Raw genomic sequence first — 24,286 nt, forward strand, 5'->3', positions numbered from 1 at the left:
GGCCTACATCAATTTCGCATCCACATAGCGCGACCAATGGGTGACCAGCATTCCGCGCCACGCCCACTTTGCGGTCGATTCCATTCGATAATGGGGTTGAACAGCATCCTTCCTTACGGCGCGGCAGGTAATCGGAGTTGGAAATGTCAGATAAACAATGTTAGAATTGGTGTATTTGGGGTGAATGCAAGTACCGAAGTAACGGGTTCCTTTCTCAGCACTCGGTATACAGAGTTGAGGCGGCTTCCGTCCTAGATCTCCAGTGCCGAAGTTACGTCAACACTTGGTGTGTCGGCGGCTTCAGCACTGGAAACTCGGAATCGGCAAATCAAACCGATTTGCCGATTCGGCGATCAAACTCTTTTGACCCCCCCCTAAGAACTCGCGAACGGTATGTCGTATGGCCACCAAATTTTTAGAGAATGGTGTACTAGTGAAAATTTATCATATCTACAATTTTTATGTCGTTATGACGTAATATGACGTAATTATGACGTCATTAATGTGATTTTATTGGCCAAAACCGTCTAAATACGTTTTTCCCTGAAAACTAAATGGTCTTCAACATAACTGTACCAAAAGTGTTTATGATAGAATATTATGGTGTACTAAGTCTTATGTTGCCCATAGCAACACCGGTGACGTCATAAAATGACGTCATGCATATTTAAGATATCCGCCATCTTGGATCATCAATCTTGAATTTTCAAAAATAGTTTTTTTTCATGATAAAGCCTAAAATACAATGTAAACATACTAAAGACCTTCATTTAAACCTTTTTTGGAAAAAGAAATGGAAGTATTGATGAAATTTTAATGAAAATAACCTGTATATACCTGTTCTAATGATATGGTCCGCCATCTTGGATTTTGGCCAATGACGTCATCAAATTAGCATAAATTATGCATATTTAATGATAAAATTTACATAAAATTATATGGGATGTTATTAATATTAGAAACCATGAGTAACTTGACATAAAACCCATAAAATTCTATTGTTGAAACAAAAAGTACTAAATTTAGCAAAAAATGCCTGTCAGAAACCCGTTGCCATGGTAACACAAAAAATTATTATCTTATTCCAATGATAGAGAATTGTTGCCAACAATATTCTAGGAAAAGTCACCAAGTTTGGCCGTTCTACGGCGAGCCGTTCAGACGCTAGGTGACATCAAAGTTGCCGCGGGCACTTTTAGCCCCCCCCCCCGGTCTAGGTAGGGTTAATAAGGCTGCACTGGATCAGGTCTCATATGGTTTTATTCGACATTAGGTCTTATTCAACACACTTATTTTATTGTTGTTACTCTCCTTATGTAGTTTGCCATACATTTTACCATGTGCAATTGTCGTGCAATAAAGTTCTTCTTATATGAAAGTCTCCTCGTAATGCAAAAAAGTCCACGCCATGCGGTATATCTTTAAAGTTTGGTAAATGCCCCCCCCCCTTAAAGAAATAACTAAAGGCACGTTTTGAAAACCAACACATTAACTGTACCGATATGTGTTCTTACTGTTGTATGTCACTTGCAGTAAGTCCTCTGAGCTTACATTGGTGTTTATGAAAATGCTGTAGTAGTATTCAATTTGTTTTCTTAAGATATAGAAAAACAGAATGGTGAACTGGCATATCACTATTGAAACAGAGTCGTCAGATCAGACCGTTGGTAGACAGAGTTCAGGAATTGAGTATACACTATATGTGACATTTGACTTGTGATTTTATTTGGCATTCGCATTACGCTTGACAAATCAGCTATTCTTTCTGTGGCCCTGTACATCTAATACATTTAAACATGAAATCATACATAAAATCATACAGGATAACCACAAGATCACAAATAAGATACACAACCAGAATACAGAAATAAGTTAGAGAAAAGGTTTTCTCCCTACTCTCTGCTGTTTACATCTTACTCCTTTGCTAAATATTTATTCTAAGATGCCCATAATTGTTTAGAAAGTAAACATGAGTATTACATTGGGTGATCTTAAATGTACACAACATCTCAAGACTTGATACTTTATCCAACACACAGCTGAAGTGATGATAATTAAAACAAATACAAAAAATAACTAAATGAATGCGAATGACAACAATGGTAATCTCTGCCCAAATATAATCACTCCTACGCCGGTTTAATAATAATAATAATTGTTTATTGATTGATCGATGAGTACAATCCATAGCATGTGGCAGCGCAACTAAAAAAAGTAGCGCTGAATTGTATGCTAGTGTTTAAAAACAGAGAAACAAATATTGCACAGTTAACAAATAGACAACTAAACAAGTGAATATTTCACTGTTAACATATAGACAACTAAATAAGTGCGTAAAATGAGCTTAACAATATTCTATAGGAATGCAGCTGGTCGTACCATCATACGAGTGGACTTCAATGAACATGCATATGCCGTCCAAGTATTCCAGTGAATGGTGTCAGCACCCACAGGAACCGATGCGTTTCTGTACGGCCCGTTCAGGTTTGATATAGCGTGGCCGATGGAATACCACCAGCCATTTCTTGGTTTCCTAACTTTGAACGTGTGCCCCTTGTGGTGGTCAAGCGGTGTTTCCGAGCCAAACATACTATACTTTTGAAAAAGACCAAACCCGTCCCCCGCAGTCCCGCTATACACACCCAAGTCAAGTTTATATCCACTAGTCTCATTACTTAAGTTAAACTGGCTGTACTGGGCATACGCTTCCCTCTTCTGCCAATCGCCTAGTTCAACCCGCAAGTCGTGTGTCTCCCTGCTCACGATCTGGTGGATGGCTTCAAGTCCCAGCCAGAATTCGCCGCGCACGTCGCCAAAACCGTCCCTGTAGTCGCGCCAAGACTTGTCGAAACTCACGCTGCCGTCGAACCGGCGTTGAAACACCGTCCAGCCGCCCCCTGCCGTGTCCATGTCGCACGGGACCTTCAGGGGTCTTTCCCCAGCTCGGGGTGTTATGGTGTAGACCCCCGAGGTCTTGTAGCCAGCCAGCCAGGCGGAGGCACAGTCAGGCTGGGTCGTCGACGTCACCACATCCATGACCATGGCAACGGTTGAGGGCACCATAGACGTTCCCGGATCCATGGCAACGGTTGAAGGCGCCATGGACGTCACAGATTCCATGGCAACGGTTGAAGGCACCATGGACGTCACAGGATCCATGGCAACGGTTGAGGGCGCCATGGACGTCACCGGATCCATGGCAACGGTTGAGGGCGCCATGGACGTCACCGGATCCATGGCAACGGTTGAGGGCGCCATGGACATCACAGAACCATGGCAACGGTTGAGGTCGCCATGGACGTCACCGGATCCATGGCAACGGTTGAGGGCGCCATGGACATCACAGAACCATGGACGTGGCCCTCAACCGGTTGGGTGCCATGGACGTCACAGAATCCACTGCCATGACTGAAGATTCCATGGACGTCACCAGATCCATGGCAACGGTTGAGGTCCTGGGGGTGTCTGGAAACAAAGGGCTAGCCTGTGTTTCAGTTGCTTTTGGCTTTCTTTGCGGGATAATACTAGTAATCCCGAAGTATACTGCGGTGACCACGACGGCAGTGACGAGTGCGGTGGTCACGACGAGAAGAACGCGGGAATTCTTGACCGCAAGTTGGAGTCTGGCCAGGGAAGTGCGTCGTTCGCCGCCATCATCTTTGCCGTCGTCCTCGACGTTATTTCTTCCACCTACAAAATTGCGTAGTATTAAATCTATGGTGACAGTCAGACACCTGTACATCATTATGTATGATACAAAAAGAAGGAAGCAACTAGATAAATTCTCTGACGATCTATTGTATTCCCATTGCCTCCGTAGCAGGCTTATAGAACTGGGTGTTTGGTCGTCTTCGGCTGTTTTCTGATTAGCCCAGTTAAAACGGGTGTAATTCAACCAGGCCGGCTATGTTGTCTATATGCGATCAGAAAATAGCACATAAAAGCTCCCAAAGACCCTGAGGACCACCAAACCCCCAGTTTTTGGTATTCCCATGAAATCGCAATTTTTTTAAATCCTCTTTTGATTATTATCATCATCATGCAACGCTTACCAGATGCCTCGTGTTGAGTGGAGTCTTCATAGATCACGTTTGGGATCAAACGTTTCACTTGCTTCTGTTGACCCTTGCAGGGTGTGACTTCGTCAGTTGAATCTGGGCTGTTACTGTATGTGTGATCTTCTGACCGCCGGTTGTTGTGTGTTTGGCTTTTAGGGTTGTTGCGTGTGTCATTTTCTGGGTTGTTGTAATTGTGGGTTTCTGAGTTGTTGTAGGTGTGGCTTTCTGGGTTGTTGTAGGTGTGGTCTTCTCGGTTGTGTGTGTCATTTTCTGGGTTGTTGTAGGTGTGGGTTTCTGGGTTGTTGTAGGTGTCGGTTTCTGGGTTGTTGTAGGTGTGGGTTTCTGGGTTGTACGCGTCAACTTCTAAGTTGTAGGTGTGGTTTTCTGGGTTGTACGCGTCAACTTCTGGGTTGTTGTAGGTGTGGTTTCCTGGGTCTTCTGCCGTTGTTTGTGACCACCGGTTGTCGTATGTGTGGTGTTCCGCGTTGTCTTCTGCATCGTTTTCTTCGCGTTGGGCATCATTCGTGTTGATCGTAGCACGGACATCGGTGTGCCCCCGATTTCTGTCGTCTCCTGTGAGGATGCAGAAGGAACTATGTATGAGCAAATCAATGACCGACGGTGCGCCATGTTGTACTATTGCAACGCTAGCCATATTTCCAACATTTATGATAACAGCAACGGCATATTTCATATGTATAAAAGAAACATGTAACTATACACATTTCATAATAATCATGTCTTTATCTTTTCATCAATATGTGTGTATGTGTGTGTGTGTGTGTATGATCAAATGTGTCATAAAACATGAGAATTGATCTCCAAGCAGACCTTTTAGGTACATTGTAGCTGAAAAGACAATATTAAATTAACATATTGTATCAGGCAGTATCCATTTGCCAGACAGGTTTCAGCACCCCACCCCACCCACCTTGGGTGGGGAGAATGCATGGATGCTGCGTGTCCAAATGGATACTGTTCATTCGCGTTTATCATTGCTTTAGAAACCTGTTGTACTATTGCAACGCTGGCCATATTCCAATATTCATGATCGCAGTAGCGACTTCATGCATAATTTGGCAATGCATGTATATATGAAAAAACATGTATACATGCACGCATTTTATAAGAATCACATCTATATCAAATCTATCTATGTATTGTGATCAAATGTATCATATACATAAGAATTAGCCTGGAAGTTCCTTTGCATGGGTACGGATCATTCTGGAATTTGATACAGTTCAACTTTGCTTCAGAAACATTTCAATAGTTTCTGCACCACCGTTGGGCCCAGCAAACATCTAACATGTAATACATGGTGAGATATACCATCTCCATGGATATACATAGCCTTGTTACCAAACCTAGTATTATAGCAAATTTGCGGAGAGGATGTATGACTCGGGAGCTACAAAAGGTTTGGTAACCAGGCTTAAGATATACTATGTGTACATGTACGAAACGAAAACAAAAGATCCTCATACCTATATCGTCTTCTGTCAATTCTGGACTCGCTGGAAATCCTGTATCGTCGCCCGAATCCAAGTTTTGTCCCTGATTCCGACCCTCCTGGCAGGACTCCTCTGTACCACCATGGGCCGTCCCCCCATCGTCGCTCGGAGCCAAGTCTTCATAACCCTGATTGTTTTGTGTTGGGTTAGGCTGCCCCGCTGTTACATACGTTGCCACCGCGCCACTGCTTGAGTCAGGGACCGTTCCGTAGTTGCGATTGTCGCACGCTTTGCCAGAATCCCCTGCTTGGTAAATATCACAAGCCTCGCGCCTTGATAGCGACATGTTGGAAGGGCTGTGCTACTTGTATACACACTGGTACAGCTTAGTCTCTACCAGACTAACTACGCTGGCTATATACAGGAGAATAATTTCCAGGGGAGTTTGGTCACCTTGTAGGTTTGACTGGCCGCACAGAGGGAAAGAAACTACATGTACCTCCCCGCGGCTAGACTCCCTTGGCTAATTTTACTCTTTTTTTGCCGAATTCTACGATCCGTATTCCCGTAGAAAGGCCTGGTGGAGGCTAGGTACAGCTGATGTGTTGTGCCGAAGGGTCGTACTGGTACACACTGGTAAACTCTGAAAAGAAATCCCCATCAAAAGTTGCCGCCGCGCTGCGTGCCTGCCGAGCTGGTGTGTTGTGTCCTTACAATAAATGAGTCTATCGTTGGAAGCGTGATATTACAGCAAGCATTAATATTCAGATGAGTGATGCTTTCTGATCTTACAAAACATTACAATTCATTAAAAAAATCGGCGTCCTCAAAAGGAAATGTCGATGATGCAAAATTCGTGCGTAAAAAGTCATGCATGATAATTTCAACAAATTGTCTGAAGAAAAACTGTGTATACGAAATACGCGCGCAGAAAACTTAGAGTGTACATAAAAGCCTCACGACTGTGCTCTCAAACCTTTGATTTTCTTCGTACCTTTGATACTTTTGAGAAAACAATTGATCAAAGTACTTCGTACTTTTGATTATTTTCTTCGTTTCGAGATCACATAGGGTGGCCATGCTATTACCTGCTATGATTTGGATGGCTATAGCTACATATATCCATTTACCTGCGATTGCCACGGTCTCAATGTTTATTACTATTGTAGCGCTATATACCTACAGTTTGCCTTATTTTCTAGAGAAAAAAAAACACAGCTCGTCATGCACAAATCTCTGCACTTTGCTACAGAAGTGCGCATTTATTAGTCTGTGTTGCATTTTAATTTTCTCTCCATAACGTCGTAGCGGGCCGCTACATATTACATATGTTTACGTATATCTGTATAGTTACATATGTACAAAGAAGAATAATACGGTACTCAAAACATACACGAACAATTTGATATTTCAGGAAACAGGTGCTAGGTACAGGCATCAACAATTCCAAAGCACAAGCCCTCCTTCATATTGGTACGATATGTTATTAATCACGAACAAACAAATTATTCTTTCTTTTCTATTGATTCATGTTATGAGTTACATGTATTATATGATAGTCACAATAAGTTACAGACTTGCATGATGCTCTATTGCCACATTCACCATACACATAATGCTTGTTGTCAATATGTTTTTTTTCATCAGCTAGCACATCATATGTTCTGCTTTTTCATGGTAAATGTCTCTATACATAGTAAGAGTTATCTTATGGTAGCCAGTTTTATATAAAAAATTCTATACTATAAGATGCTTTCTGAACACATTCTGTACACAAAATTGATTGTTCTATGTGTGAGTCTCCATGGCGTTTTTCGTAGAACTTTGCAGAGATGCAGTGTACCCAGATCCCCCTGACGAGCCACAGGGTTTCTCTCCAGTGTGGGTTTTCATGTGGGCGACCATTGTGTTTCTGTTGGCCGCCCGAAAGCCGCATTCCGTGCACATGAAGAGTATATCTCCCCTGTGGATCTCCATGTGGTTTCTCAAGGAACTTTTCTGAGCGGCCTTGTAGCCACACTCAACACAAGCATAGGGTCTCTCTCCTGTGTGGGTCCTCAGGTGGTTGGTTAGTGCACTCTTCTGGGCTGCCCGGTAGTCACATTCTTCACACTTGAATGGTTTCTCCCCTGTGTGGGTTCTCGAGTGTCGATCCAACTCACTCTTATCAACTGCCCTGTAGCCACACACTTCACAGTCGTGTAGCTTCTCTCCAGTGTGAATTCTCATATGCCTCCTCATTGTGCTTTTGATGCTAGCCTTGTACCCACATTCCCCACATATGTAGGGTTTCTCACTTCTGTGAGTCTTCACATGCTTCTCCAGGTTGCCCCTGAAGGCTGTCTTGTAGCCGCATTCCCCGCAGGCGAAGGGTTTCTCTCCAGTGTGAATCCTCATGTGGGCCTCCAGCTTGGACTTGGAAATTTCCCTGTATCCACACTCTCCGCATATAAACGGTTTGGTGTGGATCATAACATGCTTCCTGAGTGAACTCTTAAGTGATGTCCTGTAACTGCATTTTCCACACATAAATGGTTTTTCAGCATTGGTGTGAGTTTCTGTATCATTTTGAAGTGTGTATTTGTGCAAAGAAGTTTTGGTGGCCATCTTTTCCTGACTGGGCTCACTGTTGGCTGCCATCTTGCCCTGACTGGGCTCACTGTTAGCTGCCATCTTGTCCTGACTGGGCCCACTGTTGGCTGCCATCTTTTCCTGACTCGGCCCACTCTTGACTGCCATCTTGTCCTGACTATCTGTTTGGCTCTTTCTGGATACTGTATCACTACATACATTCCACATCAATGATTTTTCGCTGGTGTGAGCTTTGGAAATGTGTTTCTCTAACGTGTACTTGCTAACTGCCGTGTAGTCACACTGTTCGCACACAAAATACTTCTCAGCTCTGTGCGTTCGAGTATTGAGGTGCCTGATCATCCTGCTCTTACAGCTTGCCCTGTACCCACACTGTTTGCACACGTAGCGTTTGTCGCCACCAGTGTGCTTTTTCCTGTGCACGTCTAACCTAGCCTGCTGACTTGCCCTGTACCCGCACTCACCACACACTAACGGTTTTGTGTGAGTTATCGTGTGTTTCTTCATTTCGCTACATGAATCTGTCCTGAATTCGCACTGTATATAGCTACACCTTAAAGGCTCTTCCAAGCAGTTGGTTCTCGATTCACTCGTCTCTTGTATGCCACACTGTTTGTGAATCGTACTGGTACGTGTTATAGTGTGAGTTTTCATGTGTTTCCTTAGGTCACTGCTGGTGGACGTTCTAAACCCGCATTTTCCACACATGAAGGGGTCTTCACCAGTGGGAGTGCTTGCGTAACTGGTGGGCTTGCTTGCGTAGCTCAGGATAAGATGTGTGGACACGTGGGATGTTAACTCATGTTGGACTGTTGTGGTGAATTTACAGAGAGCACAATTGAGTTGGGCTGTCTTACTTTTGGGCTTAATGCTGGCAACTGCTGCCTTGTCCTGACCTTGCTCACTGTTGGCAGCCATCTTGTCCTGACCAGGCTCACTGTTGGCTGCCATTTTGTTCTGACCAGGCTCACTGTTGGCTGCCATTTTGTTCTGACTGGGCTCACTGTTGGCAGCCATCTTGTTCTGACTGGGCCCACTGTTGGCGGCCATCTTGTCCTGACTGGGCTCACTGTTGGCCGCCATCTTGTCCTGACTGGGCCCACTGTTGGCAGCCATCTTGTCCTGACTGGGCCCACTGTTGCCAGCCATCTTGCTCTGACTGGGGCCTCTGCTGGCTGCCATTCTGATGCCTGCTCTACAGACCTTACCTTGTACTTTCCATGTCAGCATGTTATAACTGGTGTGAACTCTAGAGGTATGCTTGTCTAGTGCATCCTTAGTGCTGGTCCTGTGGTCACACTCCACACACACGAACGGTTTCTCCCCAGTGTGAGTCTTCATGTGAAGAACCAGTCCGCTCCTGTAGTAAGCCCTGTACCCACACTCCCCGCAAACATGCGGTTTCTCTCCAGTGTGAGTTTTCATATGTTTGGCTAGTAGGCTTTTGTGGGCTGCCTTGTAGCCGCATGCCCCGCAGGTGAATGGTTTCTCACCTGTGTGAGTTTTGATGTGCTGGTGTACGTTGTACTTGCGATTGGACCTGTACCCACAGTCCCCACAGGTAAAGATTTTCCCACCACCTTTAGTCTTGGAGACTTCATGAGCCTTTAAGTTCTTATCCCAGTCTCCCTGTAGACTAGACATGTTCTCGCATTGACCAAAGGAACTGGGCTTCTCTCCAATGTGATTCATCACATGAGTGTCCATCATTTATGCTTTCATAATATGACCTGCAAAGGGGGACAAAAGCAGACTGTAGTCAGTAATCTGGTACCAAGTGAAACACAGCACCTAGCATAGCAATTGACGTAAAACAAGCACAGTTAAGACAGGTAACATTTGCAATGCAAACGTTTATACTTTATGGTCTAGTGTAACAAACTACTGCTCTATGTATTACTTAAACACATTAGTATTTATATGCTGGTGTGTTATGTCAAAGGGCAGTTAAAACCGGATATACAGATACAGATATGGTGACCAGCCCGTTGTGCCACTTGTTACATCACGTTAACTGACACCAGTACTACATGGCAGTCTTTATTCCTTGGGCGCTTTTATTAATAAAAACTGTTTTATGAAGAAGCAGAAACAAAGCAATAACACTACTGGTAGTCAATGGATCTAGATAGCGTACATTAGATCTAAATAGACCCAGGCTATGACATCGTGATTACTCTCCTCAGCCATAGTCCTATGAGCATAGGCCTCTTTTCGCCAGCCTAGTATGTACCTATCTTCCTAGCCGGACTTTCTAATCATTGCTTTGTGATTATTGACCTTCTTCTGTGCACTGTTTTCTGACAGCCAGCCCAATCGTAAAATTCTACGCCGAAAATACGTGACGAAAATACAGCTCGCCCCCCACCCCAACTCGGCCAGACACAGTGCTGCAACCTCTGGAACACACCGGAATCTGAGAGATTATCTAAAATATCGTCTCAAAAACTTATCGGCATCACCTGCTTGTTTCTATGGCGACGATAAAACACTCGTAACGCCGGAGAAAAGGCTTGTTGTTGGTCTCGCACCGCAGTTCGACTGCCACTCCCTTCCGCGCCACCAGGGTCAAGGGTCAACCGCTAACCTGGGCGATCTCCTTCCCAGGGCTGTTTGTAACGTGCTTGATTCTACATTGTCAAAAACATATTGTACTGAAAATAGTGAAATTTATTCGTTTTTCAAAGTACAAGTGGCTGATGCTAATCAGTACTGATTTCGCCATACAAGGGCATCTAGATGTAGAAAGAAATGAAAAGGTTTAATGATTGAAAGAAAAAAACAGAAACAATGCAATAATGCACTAATAACTTGTCTGAACACTATTTACATACATCTAGATAATATAGAAACGCAAAGCTAAAACCTCATTAACGTATTAATGAAACAAAGCTCAAACAAAGAAATTAGTACCGTGAAACAATTAAGCCATAGAGAAAGTGGTATATATCCTTTGTGAAGTTCATCTTACTCTGCAAAGTTTTTTTTTTCATTTTAGGCCACACCAATTTAATTTGTTGGTTCTCGGATTTTTTCAGAAAAAATATGAAGCGACAGGGCGAAAAAAAAAAAAAATAAAAACAGGTCTAGGCATCCTATTATAGTCTTAAATGCTACGAAATGAGCCATGAAGTCAACACAAAAGGCGGGGTTAAAATTTAAACATTGAATTTTGAACTTTTAATCAAACCACTGCAATGATAGATGGGAAAACTGTAACAACTAGGAAGAAAAGGACTTTCCTCAACTGTTGAGGGCAAAACATGAGCATTTTTCAGTTGATTCAGAACCAGAATCTTTTTTTTTTTTTGCAAATCAGAAAAAAACGAAGAGGCGAATCCGAGAACCAACAAATTAAATTGGTGTGGCCTTATGTATATAATATTTGTTATTAAAACACTGTTTCTATTTCTTTGTTTTTTAAATCCTCTAAAACTCCTTAGAAAATGCAATGAAAGCTAAATCATGTCATCTAACTATTCCTGAGAATAATGTTGAAAACTAGAACTATGGTCTTTTGCTGTTATTAGAGGGCATTAATTAATTTTGTAGAATAATGCCAGCTACAGATACATGCTGCCTAAATATTAAATTAACACATTTCAGTCACATATAAGTTCTCAGCAATGTGTTATGCAATATGATATTTTCAATCATACTCATTATCAGTAGATATTTTCCGTCCCTCCAGATACTAAGTAGCAGATCGTTTTTGTGAAGTTTTTGGGCAATTCTTCAGAAGACGGTTGGAAGGCACTTACACCTTTTCCCATATGATTAAACAAGGTGGTCTCACATAGTTCTGGGAAGAATGCAAAAATATACTGCTTGTATCTAAAGTAATCTGAGAAAAGGCCTGGTCACAGTACATTCTATGCAAGTTACCAAGCAAGTGAATCCAAGCTATGCTTTCTACCTTTTGGGCACATTGTTTGTAATTAGGACAATTTTTCCCTTTTGTGATTGTGAGTTTCCAAATGCTTCTTTAAGGTACCGGACTGCGTTGCTCTGTAGTCACAATCCCCACAGGCATACGGTCTCTCTCCTGTGTGGGTCAACACGTGACGTTCTAGCGTAAACTTCTTAGCTGACTTGTAGTCACAGTGTTCACACTGAAATGGCTTGTTCCTGGCGTGACTGTGAGTTCCCATGTGTCTTTTCAAGCTATGATTCCTAGCTGACTTGAAGTCACACTCTTCACACTTAAAAGGTTTCTCTCCTATGTGAGTTTTCATGTGTCTTTGTAAGTTGCACTTTGTTTTTGCTCTGAAGTTACATTTCTCACATTTGAGTGGTTTGTCCTGCGAGTGAGTTATCATGTGGCTAGTCAGCTTGTGCTGGAACGGTGCCACAAAGCCACATATGTGGCACAGAAAAGATTTCTTCTCGTCTGTGTGAGTTTTAAAATGTCGGTCCAGGTCAAACTTTGTAGCTGCCCTGAAGTCGCACTCTGTACACGGATGCGGTTTAGTACAGTTTGTCTTCTTGTGCGCGGCCATCTCAGACTTGTCCGTCGTTTCGTAGCCACAGTCTTTGCAGATGGTGTGAGTCTTCATGTGAGTGTCGATGCCAAGCTTGCACGATGTTTTGTAGCCACATTCAGCACACATAAATGGGCCAAAGTGAGCAAAAGTCCAATCCATCAGACCACATTGACCACATGGAGCATTTACGTTGATCATGGAGCTGTTAAAGCTCCATGGTTTGATCTTACTGTGTGTCTTGATGTGCCTATCAAGGTCATCTTTATGAGTTGTCGTATAGCTACATTGGTCGCATGTAAAGGGCTTGTTTCCAGTGTGAATTTGTACGTGGATGTCCATTGTGCTCTTGAATTCTGACCGAAAGCCACATTCTCCACACATAAAAGGCAGTTCACCGAAGTGAGTCTTCTTGTGTTTTTCTAAGTCAACCTTTCCATCTGCTCTGTAGCCGCAAGCTTCACACGTGAATGGTTTCTCATCTTGGCGAGCTTTCGTGTGCCCATTCAAGTTACTAGTAACCTTGTGAGCTGTTCCATTCTCATGATTATTGTGGGACTTCTCCGCTGCGTGCTTTATCATGTGAGTAACCATTTTGTTCCAGCCAGCTGCCTGGTGGCCACACTGCCCACACGTCAGTAAAGGTTTCTCTCCTGTTTTGGTTTCTGCGCCTTTGTTCCTGCTGGTTTGGGAAGCTATCCTGTAGCTACCTTCCCTGTAAGGTAAAAGTTCTGCAGAATCCTTTCCATGAGTGATCATAATATGGGACTCTAGCTGTTGTTGGCTTGTTGTAGAAAACTCACAGAGAGAACAACTTTGCTGTGTAATAATATTCTCTTTAGCCTCCAAGCTGGTTGCCGCCATTTTGTCTTCGCTGGGGTCACAGCTTGACAGGGTCGTCTTGTCCTGATGAAGGTCAATGCTTCCTGCTGCCATGTTATAGAAAACTGCAAAATAAAATGCACAAGTTTGCATTACTTCTTTGCACCTGTTTAATAGATGTAACTGCTAATGACAGTAATGGTACATCCAATGTTCTTGCCAGGCCTTTTGAGCATAGGGGCCCCCTATGCTGTAATTTGGACTGTGCTGTCTTGCAAGTTTCAACCAGCATAGGGGTGCTGCTAAAAAATGAAAATATAACTTTGGAATTAAGATATAGCAAATGGAAAACCTTTGCTTCATAAAATCTGTCCATCAAAAAGTGAGAAATAGTGTCTCAGGGGTTAAATGTTTCAATTTTTTTGCTAAATGTGCCACTTGTGCCAAGAAAGTTGCCCTTCTGTACCTGACCTTAATGCTGTGAAAAAATCCTGGTGAGAACCCTGATACATGTATGTCAATAACAGAAGCTCAAGCAGTTACAACTTCTAAGAAACATTCCTGTCCGTTCCCAATGAATAAAATTTTAGTCCTACATTCCCACACAGAAAGTTTTAGTCTCCACATGGAGGTAAAATGGTCTCCACCAGATGCCACAGACTGTTTTCACTGGGGGTAAACAAACAAGATAAAGTCCAAACATAGTCACAGCCTCACAGGGCTCTGGATCTGGTAGAAGTAAAGTAATATTCAGAAGTAAGTCTTAGTAAGATATATGCATACATCAACTGAATAAAACATTATAAGCGCCAGTCACCCTAACAATGTGACGAAGTGGTAGTAAACGATCGATTGGGGCGAAAGTGACCTGGGGCGCGGGCGAAGTGGTAGTGAATAATTGGGGCGAAGTGACAATTGGGGCGAATCGACCTGATCCCGCCAAAACTGAGCTGCCAAAAATATAGAGAAGAAACTAGCGGTAGCTAGCGACTGTTGTAAGGCTTCTTTGCCGTCTTCACAATAACCTAAACGCCGTACGAGTTATAAACTAAGTCTGCAAGTACTTGAGAAGCCATTACGGCTTCTGCAATACGGTATTTACTTACTTTTTTTACGTGGATTTGGTCGGAAATGAAATGAAGACGTCCTACCGGTTCGAACCTCACCGCGCGACGGGCTGATGGGTAAGGTCAAAGATCAACGACCTGAGAATGTCTTCTTGTGTCCAGAGCAGTGTACCTGTTGGTATGTCATCAGTTGTAGTTTAAGTGCTACATAGCATGCGTTATACGTGCCAGTGTATTTACGCAAAAAAATTAGCGTAGCATATACATGTATATGACAATAATGTCAACGGCGTACCTCCAGAAACTGAAAACGGAGCTCTGGGTACGAGAGCATCCCCCCTTCTCTCTAAGATCAGGGCTTCCCTTGCTTTTAAAGCTTTTAAAACGCACAAATTCGCAGTACATTTATCCTCAAAACGGCCATGATTTATTGTGTTTCCACGTTCGACTACTTCAGCTGGTTTCGCTAGTTGAGAATAACTGTCGTAAAATCTTCCACCCCCTTTTCTGGCAGGTTCTTAACCGGTGCATTGTGGGAAGTGTGAAAAAGGAGGACAGACACACAGAGCAAAACTTCGCCCTTTTTTGTCACTTTTCGTGAGCATCAGGTATAGTATCTTCACGACTTCACAGAAAATATGTTCAGGGATATCTTCGGTAACGTTCACTCTTTTGTCGAGGCCTTAACGTTTCTTTCAAGCCAGAATTTGTCAAGTTTAGAGGTCATAAATTATATGGGGAGGGGGCGCGTCCAACTAACGTTACGTATCCTGAGCTATAAACGAAGTTGGACGATATGGATCATACTTTGGACCACTGCTATAAAGCTGCAGCAATCGCGGATTTCTTTCCCAAATCTAGGTGTCAAACTTACCTTTTTGAATGGCTTTGCATGGCAAGTCCACGGTTGTAAGGAGGGCTATTCCATTATGGGTGGTGGGGGTGGTTGGACTGGACATACACGCGGGTACTAGTACCTCACCTCAGTGATGAAACGTTGTGCAATCGGTTTTGAAAATACAAGTGTCATGCAAATTTCTTTACTTCTAAGTTGGATCACTAGAGATTGCCCAAAAAGAAAAAGAAAGAAAATAAACGAATTGTATAAGCCAATTATATAAAATCCTAAAATTAAAAAGATATAATCTCTACCTACCAACCCTAATTTGTTCAGGACTGAAACAGGAAACACATCACTTTCTGTCCTAGGCCTAGACGTTTTTCTTTCAAACGAATCTGGCAAAAATTTCCCATTTAATTTTTTACCGTATCTTTTTCCCCAGAAGTAGTAGAATATTCTTCAGTGACCGTTTTTGTGAGGTAAATTCACGTGCCTCCAAATTATTTATAATTATTGTTAATTCTACGTGACTGATGAACCTCTTCAATGTTTTTCCCCAGAGTGTCCAAGATGGCTGACGGTGAAGTGAGGTCCATACACAACTGCCCTTCCTGCAAGTGCAGTAATGCAGACCAACAGTCACTCGAGTCCCACAATACAACTCTTCCATCCGGCTCTACCGACAAACCATTTGTGTGTGGAATATGTTGGTATAGAACTGATGTTGTCGACAGCTTGGTCAAACATGTGGCCAACCACACTGTTGAGAAAAAGCGTAGTGAAAGTGACCACAACTATATGTTGTGTGACAAAGAAACAACATTGGGGTCTAGTCAGGACAAGATGGCAGCCAACAGTGAGACCAGTCAGGACAAGATGTCAGCCAACAGTGAGACCAGTCAGGACAAGATGTCAGCCAACAGTGAGACCAGTCAGGACAAGATGGCTGCCAACAGTGAGACCAGTCAGGACAAGATGGCAGCCAACAGTGAGACCAGTCAGGACAAGATGTCAGCCAACAGTGAGACCAGTCAGAACAAGATGGCTGCCAACAGTGGCCCCAGTCAGGACAAGATTGCAGCCAACAGTGGGTCCAGTCAGAACAAGATGGCAGCCAACAGTGGGCCCAGTCAGAACAAGATGGCAGCCAACAGTGGGCCTAGTCAGGACAAAATGGCAGCCAACAGTGAGCCCAGTCAGGACAAGATGGCAGCCAACGGTGATCCCAGTAAAAACAAGGTGGCAGCCAACAGTGGGTCCAGTCAGGACAAGATGGCTGCCAACAGTGAAAATGTTGCGACTTCTGCTACTGATAAAGCTTTCAGGTGTGGAGAATGTGACTTCAGCACTTCCGTCGAGCAAGCAATCCAGAAACACATGATATGCCACACCCTACCCTTCAGGTGTGGAGAGTGCGGCCACAGGGCAGTCACCAAGTACCAGATGGAGACACACATGAGGACACACACTCATGTCGCAGCCAACAGTGAGCCAAGTCAGAACAAAACGGACGCCAGCACCAAGCCCAAACAGTACAAGATAGCAGCTACTTGCATAGGGGGTGCCAGTGTGGTAAAACAAACTGTAGGTAAGTTGTCATTGAATACCGGTAATCCCTCGAAGCCTCTCAAAGCTCAAAAGCTGAACATTTGTGGGGTCTGTGGGTTCAGGACGCCACATCAGTATATAATGACCAGACACCTAAAGGATCACACTGGACAGAGACCATCTGCCTGTAAGCCCAGTCAGAACAAGATGGCAGCCAACAGTGGGCCTAGTCAGGACAAAATGGCAGCCAACAGTGAGCCCAGTCAGGTCAAGATGGCAGCCAACAGTGAGCCCTGTCAGGACAAGATGGCTGCCAACAGTAGGCCTAGTCAAGACAAGATGGCTGCCAACGCTGGGCCCAGTCAGAACAAGATGGCAGCCAACAGTGGGCTCAGTCAGGACAAGATGGCAGCCAACAGTGAGATCAGTCAGGACAAGATGGCAGCCAACAGTGGGCTCAGTCAGGACAAGATGGCTGCCAACAGTGAGACCAGTCAGCATACAATGACTGGGCACCCAAACACTGAAACTGGAACAAAACCAAGTGTCCGCAAGGGTTGCAAATTCCGGATTGTTCACAGAAGCATCCTAAAGCGGCAACTAAGGACTCACACAGGCGAGAAACCAATAATAGCTGGGGAAGAGGAAACAACTATGAATTCGAAGAGGACCAAGCGAATGAGGGTCCAAACAGAAGATGCTAGTGATGCAGTTGGGGGAGCTGCAAAGAAGTCTAGTAGGTTTCTCTGCAAGAAGTGTCACTTTTTTACATCTGACAAGGCTACACTGATCAGCCACCTTAAAACTCACAGACCCGAGGACCAAGTCGAAATATCAACACATAACTTCAGCATTGGCAAAGCTACAAACGTGATGATCAACCAACACATGGCAAGTCACGACTCGAGTGGGAAGCCTTGGATGTGTGGACAGTGTGATTATAAGACAGCTAGGAAGGACCAGTTGAGGAAACACATGGCAACTCATACCCCTGAGGTAGATAAACGTCACAAGTGCCCAGAATGTAACTATAAGTCAGCCAGAAAGGACCACTTGAACGCCCACATGAAAAGACACAGCTCTAAGGTAAGGAAACCTTATAGTTATAGCCCCAAGGTGAAGACTGTACCTGACGAGTCTTGCCAGCAATGTGGCTTCAAGTTCAGACCAGGCGTGCGTCCGTCGACCCACACTGGGCCGTTCTTGTGTGCAGAATGTGGTTTCAAGACGTCCTGTAGGTTTGCGATGGATACGCACGCCAAGACCCACACCATCTGCAAAAGCTGCGGCTACAAGGCGACCGACAAATCGGACATGGCGGCACACAAGGAAACAAGCTGCAGTCTTAAACCACATCCGTGTACTGAGTGCGACTTTAGGGCGGCTACGAAGTACGACCTGGAACGGCACTTAAAAACTCACAATGTCCAAAAGAAATCTTTCATGTGCGAGGTGTGCGGCTTCATGACTATGTACAGGTGTTCGCTCACGAGCCACATGCTCACTCACTCCGAGGACAAGCCGCTGAAATGTGGGGAGTGCGACTATAGGACTGCGAGGAAGGGTAGTTTGAGGGACCACATGGAAATTCACACGGGCAGAAAAAGGTTTCTGTGTGAGGAGTGCGGCTATAAAACTTCTAGGAAGCGTGACTTTCAAAAACACATGGAAACACACATATGGAAATAAAAATTCAGTGTAAAAAAGGTGGCTAGAATGCACATAGAAACTCACATATACAGATAACATTTCTGTTTGACGTTTGTTGCTTTAAAACTTCTAGAAAGCAGGACTTGAAAAAAAAAATTAAAAAACACATGGAAACTCACATAAAATTGCTAGAAAGGGTACCTTTATAGACGGTAAAACATTTAACTATGATCTGGGGATTTTGAGGAAGATTTGAAAATTGTTCTTTGTTTTGTATTGAATACACAATACATTGTATCAAGAATGGAGGTATTTCACATTAGCTGATTAAGAAGAAGTGAAAATGTTTTGAACTGTATATTTACTCCTCACTGTTGTTGAACAGTTGTAAGTCTTTTGTCTGTTGTATATTTCCCAAGTGCAAACTCCTTAATAAAACTGTTATTGGCTTGCAGATGGCTTCAATGTTGTTTTTATCAGTTGTATTGATGTCGAAACTGGCCAAGAAATGACGTGGGGGGTGGGGTGGGGTGGGTTAAATCTTGTCTAGGTGCATGTGGCCAGGTGCAAGGTGGTCACTGTGGACAGGATTCTCAATGCTTATGTCAATGGGAAAAATTGTCTTTAATGAAAAAATGGGATCATTAAAAAAAAGGGTCACAATGGCAAGGCGGTCCTTCGGTAGATCTGGTTATTTTGCACAGGTTTGACTATTAGTAGTTTTGTAGATGGCCATACCTTTCAAATTTGAAACCCGTGAAAACATGTCATCCTGACCTCCCATTTTGCCAATTAAAATTTATTACCTTTTCAGTTTTCGGCAACTGAATATCACTTTAAGTATATCCTGCTTTCAACATTCGTTTTTAAGTTAAACCACATCAATGCTAATAGTTTAGAGATATAAACTATTATGCTACCACTACTACTATGTACAATATATTTATTTATTAGCCTCTACCAGGCTTTGGGAGGCAGCTAGTAGAAAATTATCAGTCAACTAGAGAAGTAACATTTGCAAAGCAAATGCATAATGTTTACCTTCGGACATGGTCTGCCCTGTTAATTTTTACTCAAACATATTCACATACATGTACTACTTAATATATATGGAGACAGAAGCAGAGCAGACCATGAAGTTTGCAACATTATGTAACCCAACACCAGTCACCATGGTGACAGACGTCAACAAATCATGTCATTGGCCAGGTCAAAGGTTAGTGTTTGGAGAAGAAGAGGAAGAGAAAATTGAGTAAAAACAATATGTTTTCCTTCGGTAAACATAAATAGAGAGCATGCCAGGGGAGTTTGTCTGCGGGAAGAAAACATTTTGTGTTTTCTCCACACAGACAAACTCCCCTGGCATGTTATCTCTATTTGGCCGATTTCCACTCTTATGGTCGCCTCCCGAAGCCTGGTGGAGGCTATTTATTCATCACCAAGTGTCCTGGGCACGAGATCATTGACCCTTGACCTCTAGTTCTATGACGCTAGAAACGCGAGTGGCCGAAACAAGAGAAACAAAGCCGGTCGATCGAGTGACTGTAAAGTCGTGTTTTTGGCCGAGTTACGAATATAGGATAATTTTTGACCACAGCAGAACGTGAACAGTAACGCCATTTCCCCTTTGCAAACATTCCCGCCAGTGTGTTCAGCAGAATATACGGTGAGTTGGTTCCGGAGTTTTTTGGGGAGGGAGGGGGGCGGTCTGGAAAAATTATCAACTTTCGATTCAAAATTTATTTAATTTCCCGTAGACTACGTGAAGTCGTATACACGAAGTTTGGTAACAAATCATCAAAATGACATTGAAGAATGGGAATATGATTGTGATGTTAAATTTTGCTCTAAATATATGTAGAAAATGTTATTACGTCAGCGTTGGACAGCAGAACACACAAAGAACAGATAGATACTTGAAGTCCCCTTAGCCAGAGCAAGGACATTATACATAATTATGTATGATGTCCTTGGCCAGAGGAAGGGACAGAAGGCAGGTCTTCAGTGTCAGAGTTGCTAGTGACTAGAACGCTCTGCCACAGTCTGTAGTTGACTCAAATACAGTGAACAAGTTTAAGACACAGTGAGACAAACATAATTGGGAGAGTCTGAAGTACAACTCATGAGTAAAGTTTGTGATTGTGACTGGGATTACTACAGGCAAACCTTCTCATCCAGAAGACGGTATCAAGGTACAGTGTATCACTATCAGGGATAGAGGTAGACAAAACCTTTAACAGACAACCAGAGCTGGGCTGTTTATAAGTTTCGGGCTGGCTTTATGTTATTCTTTACAAGGCCTTAAAATCAAATTTCAATTTCTACTGTGAACAAATTAAATTACAATCGGTAGCAGAGTAAAAACATCATGACTATAGTATAGACAATATACTACAGTATCTCTAACAGATAGTTTTGGTTTTCACAAGGATGTGATGTTTTTGCTGACTGTCAACATCCATTCTAGCACTTAAAACATTTTATGCGTTCACCTAGTACTTGCTTCTGTTAGAGTTGCATCTTATATTTACTCAAATCACTCACTATATACACTCAAACGTGTTTGTTCTTGCAATGTAAATGTGTTCTTACAATGCAAATGTGTTGAACATGTATACTGCACTTTGTATTTCCACAGGTAACAAAAGAACATGGCAGAGACAAGCAGTAAGCCAATAGCAGGGACATCCCACCGTAGCTGTACCCTTTGCAAGTTCACCGCATCCAACCAGAAGGACCTTGAATCGCACATGTTCTCACATGTTAGAGAACCCATGTGGGTGTGTGACACATGTGGATATAGATCTAACCGCCACAGTGCTATGGAAAGACATAGCAGGAAACACAAGAAGAAGTGCATAGTTGAGAAGAAATCCAGGCCAGTGCCCGACAATGCCCGCTGTTGTCCTCTTTGTAAGTTCACCACGGCTGACCAAAAGCAACTTGAATCTCACATGTTCTCACATGTGGAGCCCATGGTCTGTGAAACCTGCGGATATAGAGCATTGAGCCACAGCACCATGGCAAGACACATAAAGACACATGCTGAGAAGCCGTTCAAGCCAGCGCCCAACGTAAAGCAAGAGATTGTGTATCGTACGTGCCCTCTTTGCAAGTTCACTACCACTGACCAAAAGAAGCTTGAATCCCACATGTTTAAACACACGTATCCCATCGTCTGCCAACAGTGTGGCTTCAGGGCACTGAGTCAGAGAACAATGAAGAAGCACATGGAGACTCATACTACTGAAGATGAGTCAGTTACTGCAGCATCTGACAATGCCCTTAGTACTAGTACAGATATCTCCCAGCATAGATGTTCTGTCTGTGGGTTCACCACACCAGACCAGCGAGAGTTTGAGTCCCACAAGTCGAGCCATACGACTTACGCAGGTAAACCCTTTATGTGTGGGGAGTGCATGTACCGGACGTCATGCATGTTCACGCTGCAGATGCACATGAAAACACATGTAGATGAGATGTCTACGGTGTGTGACAATGGGCTAGATAGTGAGAGAAGTCAGGACAAGATGGCTGCCAACAGTGAGCCCAGTCAGGACAAGATGGCTGTCAAGATTGAGCCCAGTCAGGACAAGATGGCAGCCAACAGTAGGTCCAGTCAGGACAAGATGGCAGCCAACAATGGGTCCAGTCAGGACAAGATGGCTGTCAAGATTGAGCCCAGTCAGGACAAGATGGCAGCCAACATTGGGCCTGGTCAAAACAAGATGGCCGCCAACACTGAGCCCAGTCAGGACAAGATGGCTGCCAACAGTGAGCCCAGTCAGGACAAGATGGCTGCCAACAGTGGGCCCAGTCAGGAAAAGATGGCCGCCAACAGTGGGCCCAGTCAGGACAAGGTGGCTGCCAATACTAGTGGCATGGAAACCTACTCAAGTGATACACAAAAATACACAAGTGCTGTTCTTGAACAGCATATTGAGCAGGATAAGAGTAAAATGTCCGAAAATGTTGCGACTTCTGCCACTGATAAAGCTTTAAGGTGTGAAGAGTGTGACTTCAGAACTAATGTCGAACACGCACTCCAGAAACACATGATATGTCACACCCTACCCTTCATGTGTGGAGAGTGCGGCCACAGGGCAGTCACCAAGTACCAGATGGACGCACACATGAGGACACACACTGGCGAGACCCCGTTTTTGTGCGGGAAATGCGGCTACAATGCAGCCAACAAGAGGGGCCTTACCAAGCACATGCAAATCCACACAGGCGGAATCTTTACGTGCAAGAAATGCGAGTACACAACAACTCTTATGGGTGACTTTAACCAACACCTCCGGGCGCACAGAGGTGAGATATCGTTCGAGTGCGAAGTATGTGGTTTGAAGACGTCAACCAAGGGCGCGATGGCTAGCCATATGCGGATTCACACCCACGAGCTGCCTTATGCCTGCAGCAAATGCGAGTACAGAACGACATGCCAAGACGACCTGGCCGAGCACATCCAGACTCACACACTCAATGAGAAGCCAGTCATGTTCGTGTGTGGAAAGTGTGGGCTGCAGACACCCAACAGGGGAGCCATGGCCATCCATATGAAGATTCACCTTCCTTAGGACTTAAGTGCTGTGTACCGGTTCACTGGACCAGTTCCGGACTTGTAAAAAGTCCGGTTTAAGTCCAAAAAAAAACTAAAAGGCAAGAACCAGTTCCGGACTTATTACAAAAAAAGACCATGTCACACCAAACCACCTAAAACCCTCCATAGATTACAAAATATTTGCTGCAAAATGAAGAAAACATTGCCATCGGGCATCGCCAAGTACCGGCCTCCATGTTATATGTGGCCACAGTTTGCCCAGACAACATTGCAAGGTTGCCGACATGCAATTTTGTAAATGTCATGGGTTCAGGTCCAGACTTACGAGTCCGGATCTGAACCTAAACCTTTGGACTTGAAGCCAGTTATGTTCATGTGTGGAAAGTGTGGCCTGCAGACGCCCAACAGGGGAGCCATGGCCATCCATATGAAGATTCACCTTACTTAGGACTACAGAATCTAATGTAACAGGCCTTGAAACTAAAGGTGGTCCAGTGGCCACTGACCAATGAAATTTAGACTGGGACAACTAAAAAGATACTTTGGGACATTTTTGGGACAATAGAAAAATAATCAACCTCAGAATGCATAAAATTTAGACTGGGACAACTAAAAAGACACTTTGGGACATTTTTGGGACAATAGAAAAATAATCAACCTCACAATGTCAGCCCTTCTTTTATTTATCAGGCATGGGTACCTATAGGCACACGCCCCGGCTTTTGGATCTGGAAAAGTCCCCCCAAATTTCCTGTCTACACTGCAATTATAGTGCTCCTGGGAGTCAGACTGAACATAAATAAAACTAGAAAGGCCAATATTTGCTTTGGAGCAAATACAGCGATGGGTTCACCACATTTTACGACATGGCAGGGAAAGAATGGGAAACACAAGGGAAAACAATGATTTACATTGATATAACTATAATATGAAGTAAAATACAACTAAAACAACAGTTGGATAGCTATTCCCTACTTTATTGGTTAGGATTTTTAATTGCATAATGCAAACTGTTGATTTTCAAAATAAAAAAAAAACGTACCATGCCCGGCATTCCACTGCTGGAGCAGGAAAGCTTGAAATACCTACCAAAACACTTGAATACAGACATACTGTCAGTATGGAAATGCTTCTGTGCAGGTGTTAATCAAGTTAAATCCCAACAGCCAATCAGCAAGAAGTATAGAGGAAAGCTGCATGCCTATTGGT

The 24,286-nt window shown here is 43.6% G+C and overlaps 4 protein-coding genes across 4 annotated transcripts; 2 read left to right on the forward strand and 2 right to left on the reverse strand.

Annotated features, from left to right (window-relative positions):
• Window positions 1-7,300: 7,300 nt before the first annotated feature.
• On the reverse strand, window positions 7,301-11,061 carry LOC109486899 (oocyte zinc finger protein XlCOF6-like). The gene is made up of 2 exons (XM_019790805.1): window positions 10,567-11,061; window positions 7,301-9,834 (listed from the first exon to the last, which is right to left on the reverse strand). The coding sequence occupies exon 2, from the start codon at window positions 9,812-9,814 to the stop codon at window positions 7,301-7,303; it is 2,514 nt and encodes an 837-aa protein (XP_019646364.1). The 5' UTR covers window positions 9,815-9,834; window positions 10,567-11,061.
• Window positions 11,062-12,042: 981 nt separating this feature from the next.
• On the reverse strand, window positions 12,043-14,584 carry LOC109486900 (gastrula zinc finger protein XlCGF57.1-like). The gene is made up of 2 exons (XM_019790806.1): window positions 14,516-14,584; window positions 12,043-13,532 (listed from the first exon to the last, which is right to left on the reverse strand). Exon 2 carries the CDS (start codon window positions 13,519-13,521, stop codon window positions 12,043-12,045), a length of 1,479 nt encoding a protein of 492 aa, XP_019646365.1. The 5' UTR covers window positions 13,522-13,532; window positions 14,516-14,584.
• Window positions 14,585-14,920: 336 nt separating this feature from the next.
• Window positions 14,921-18,960, forward strand: LOC109486932 (zinc finger protein 585B-like). Its single transcript, XM_019790837.1, has 2 exons — window positions 14,921-15,082; window positions 15,876-18,960. The coding sequence occupies exon 2, from the start codon at window positions 15,886-15,888 to the stop codon at window positions 18,550-18,552; it is 2,667 nt and encodes an 888-aa protein (XP_019646396.1). The 5' UTR covers window positions 14,921-15,082; window positions 15,876-15,885; the 3' UTR covers window positions 18,553-18,960.
• Window positions 18,961-20,030: 1,070 nt separating this feature from the next.
• Window positions 20,031-23,098, forward strand: LOC109486933 (zinc finger protein 431-like). The gene is made up of 2 exons (XM_019790838.1): window positions 20,031-20,179; window positions 21,152-23,098. Exon 2 carries the CDS (start codon window positions 21,165-21,167, stop codon window positions 23,091-23,093), a length of 1,929 nt encoding a protein of 642 aa, XP_019646397.1. The 5' UTR covers window positions 20,031-20,179; window positions 21,152-21,164; the 3' UTR covers window positions 23,094-23,098.
• The last annotated feature ends 1,188 nt before the right edge of the window (window positions 23,099-24,286 follow it).

Source organism: Branchiostoma belcheri, unplaced genomic scaffold (genome assembly GCF_001625305.1).
Source record: "Branchiostoma belcheri isolate BF01 breed outbred unplaced genomic scaffold, Haploidv18h27 scaffold84, whole genome shotgun sequence".
Lineage (NCBI taxonomy): Eukaryota > Metazoa > Chordata > Leptocardii > Amphioxiformes > Branchiostomatidae > Branchiostoma > Branchiostoma belcheri.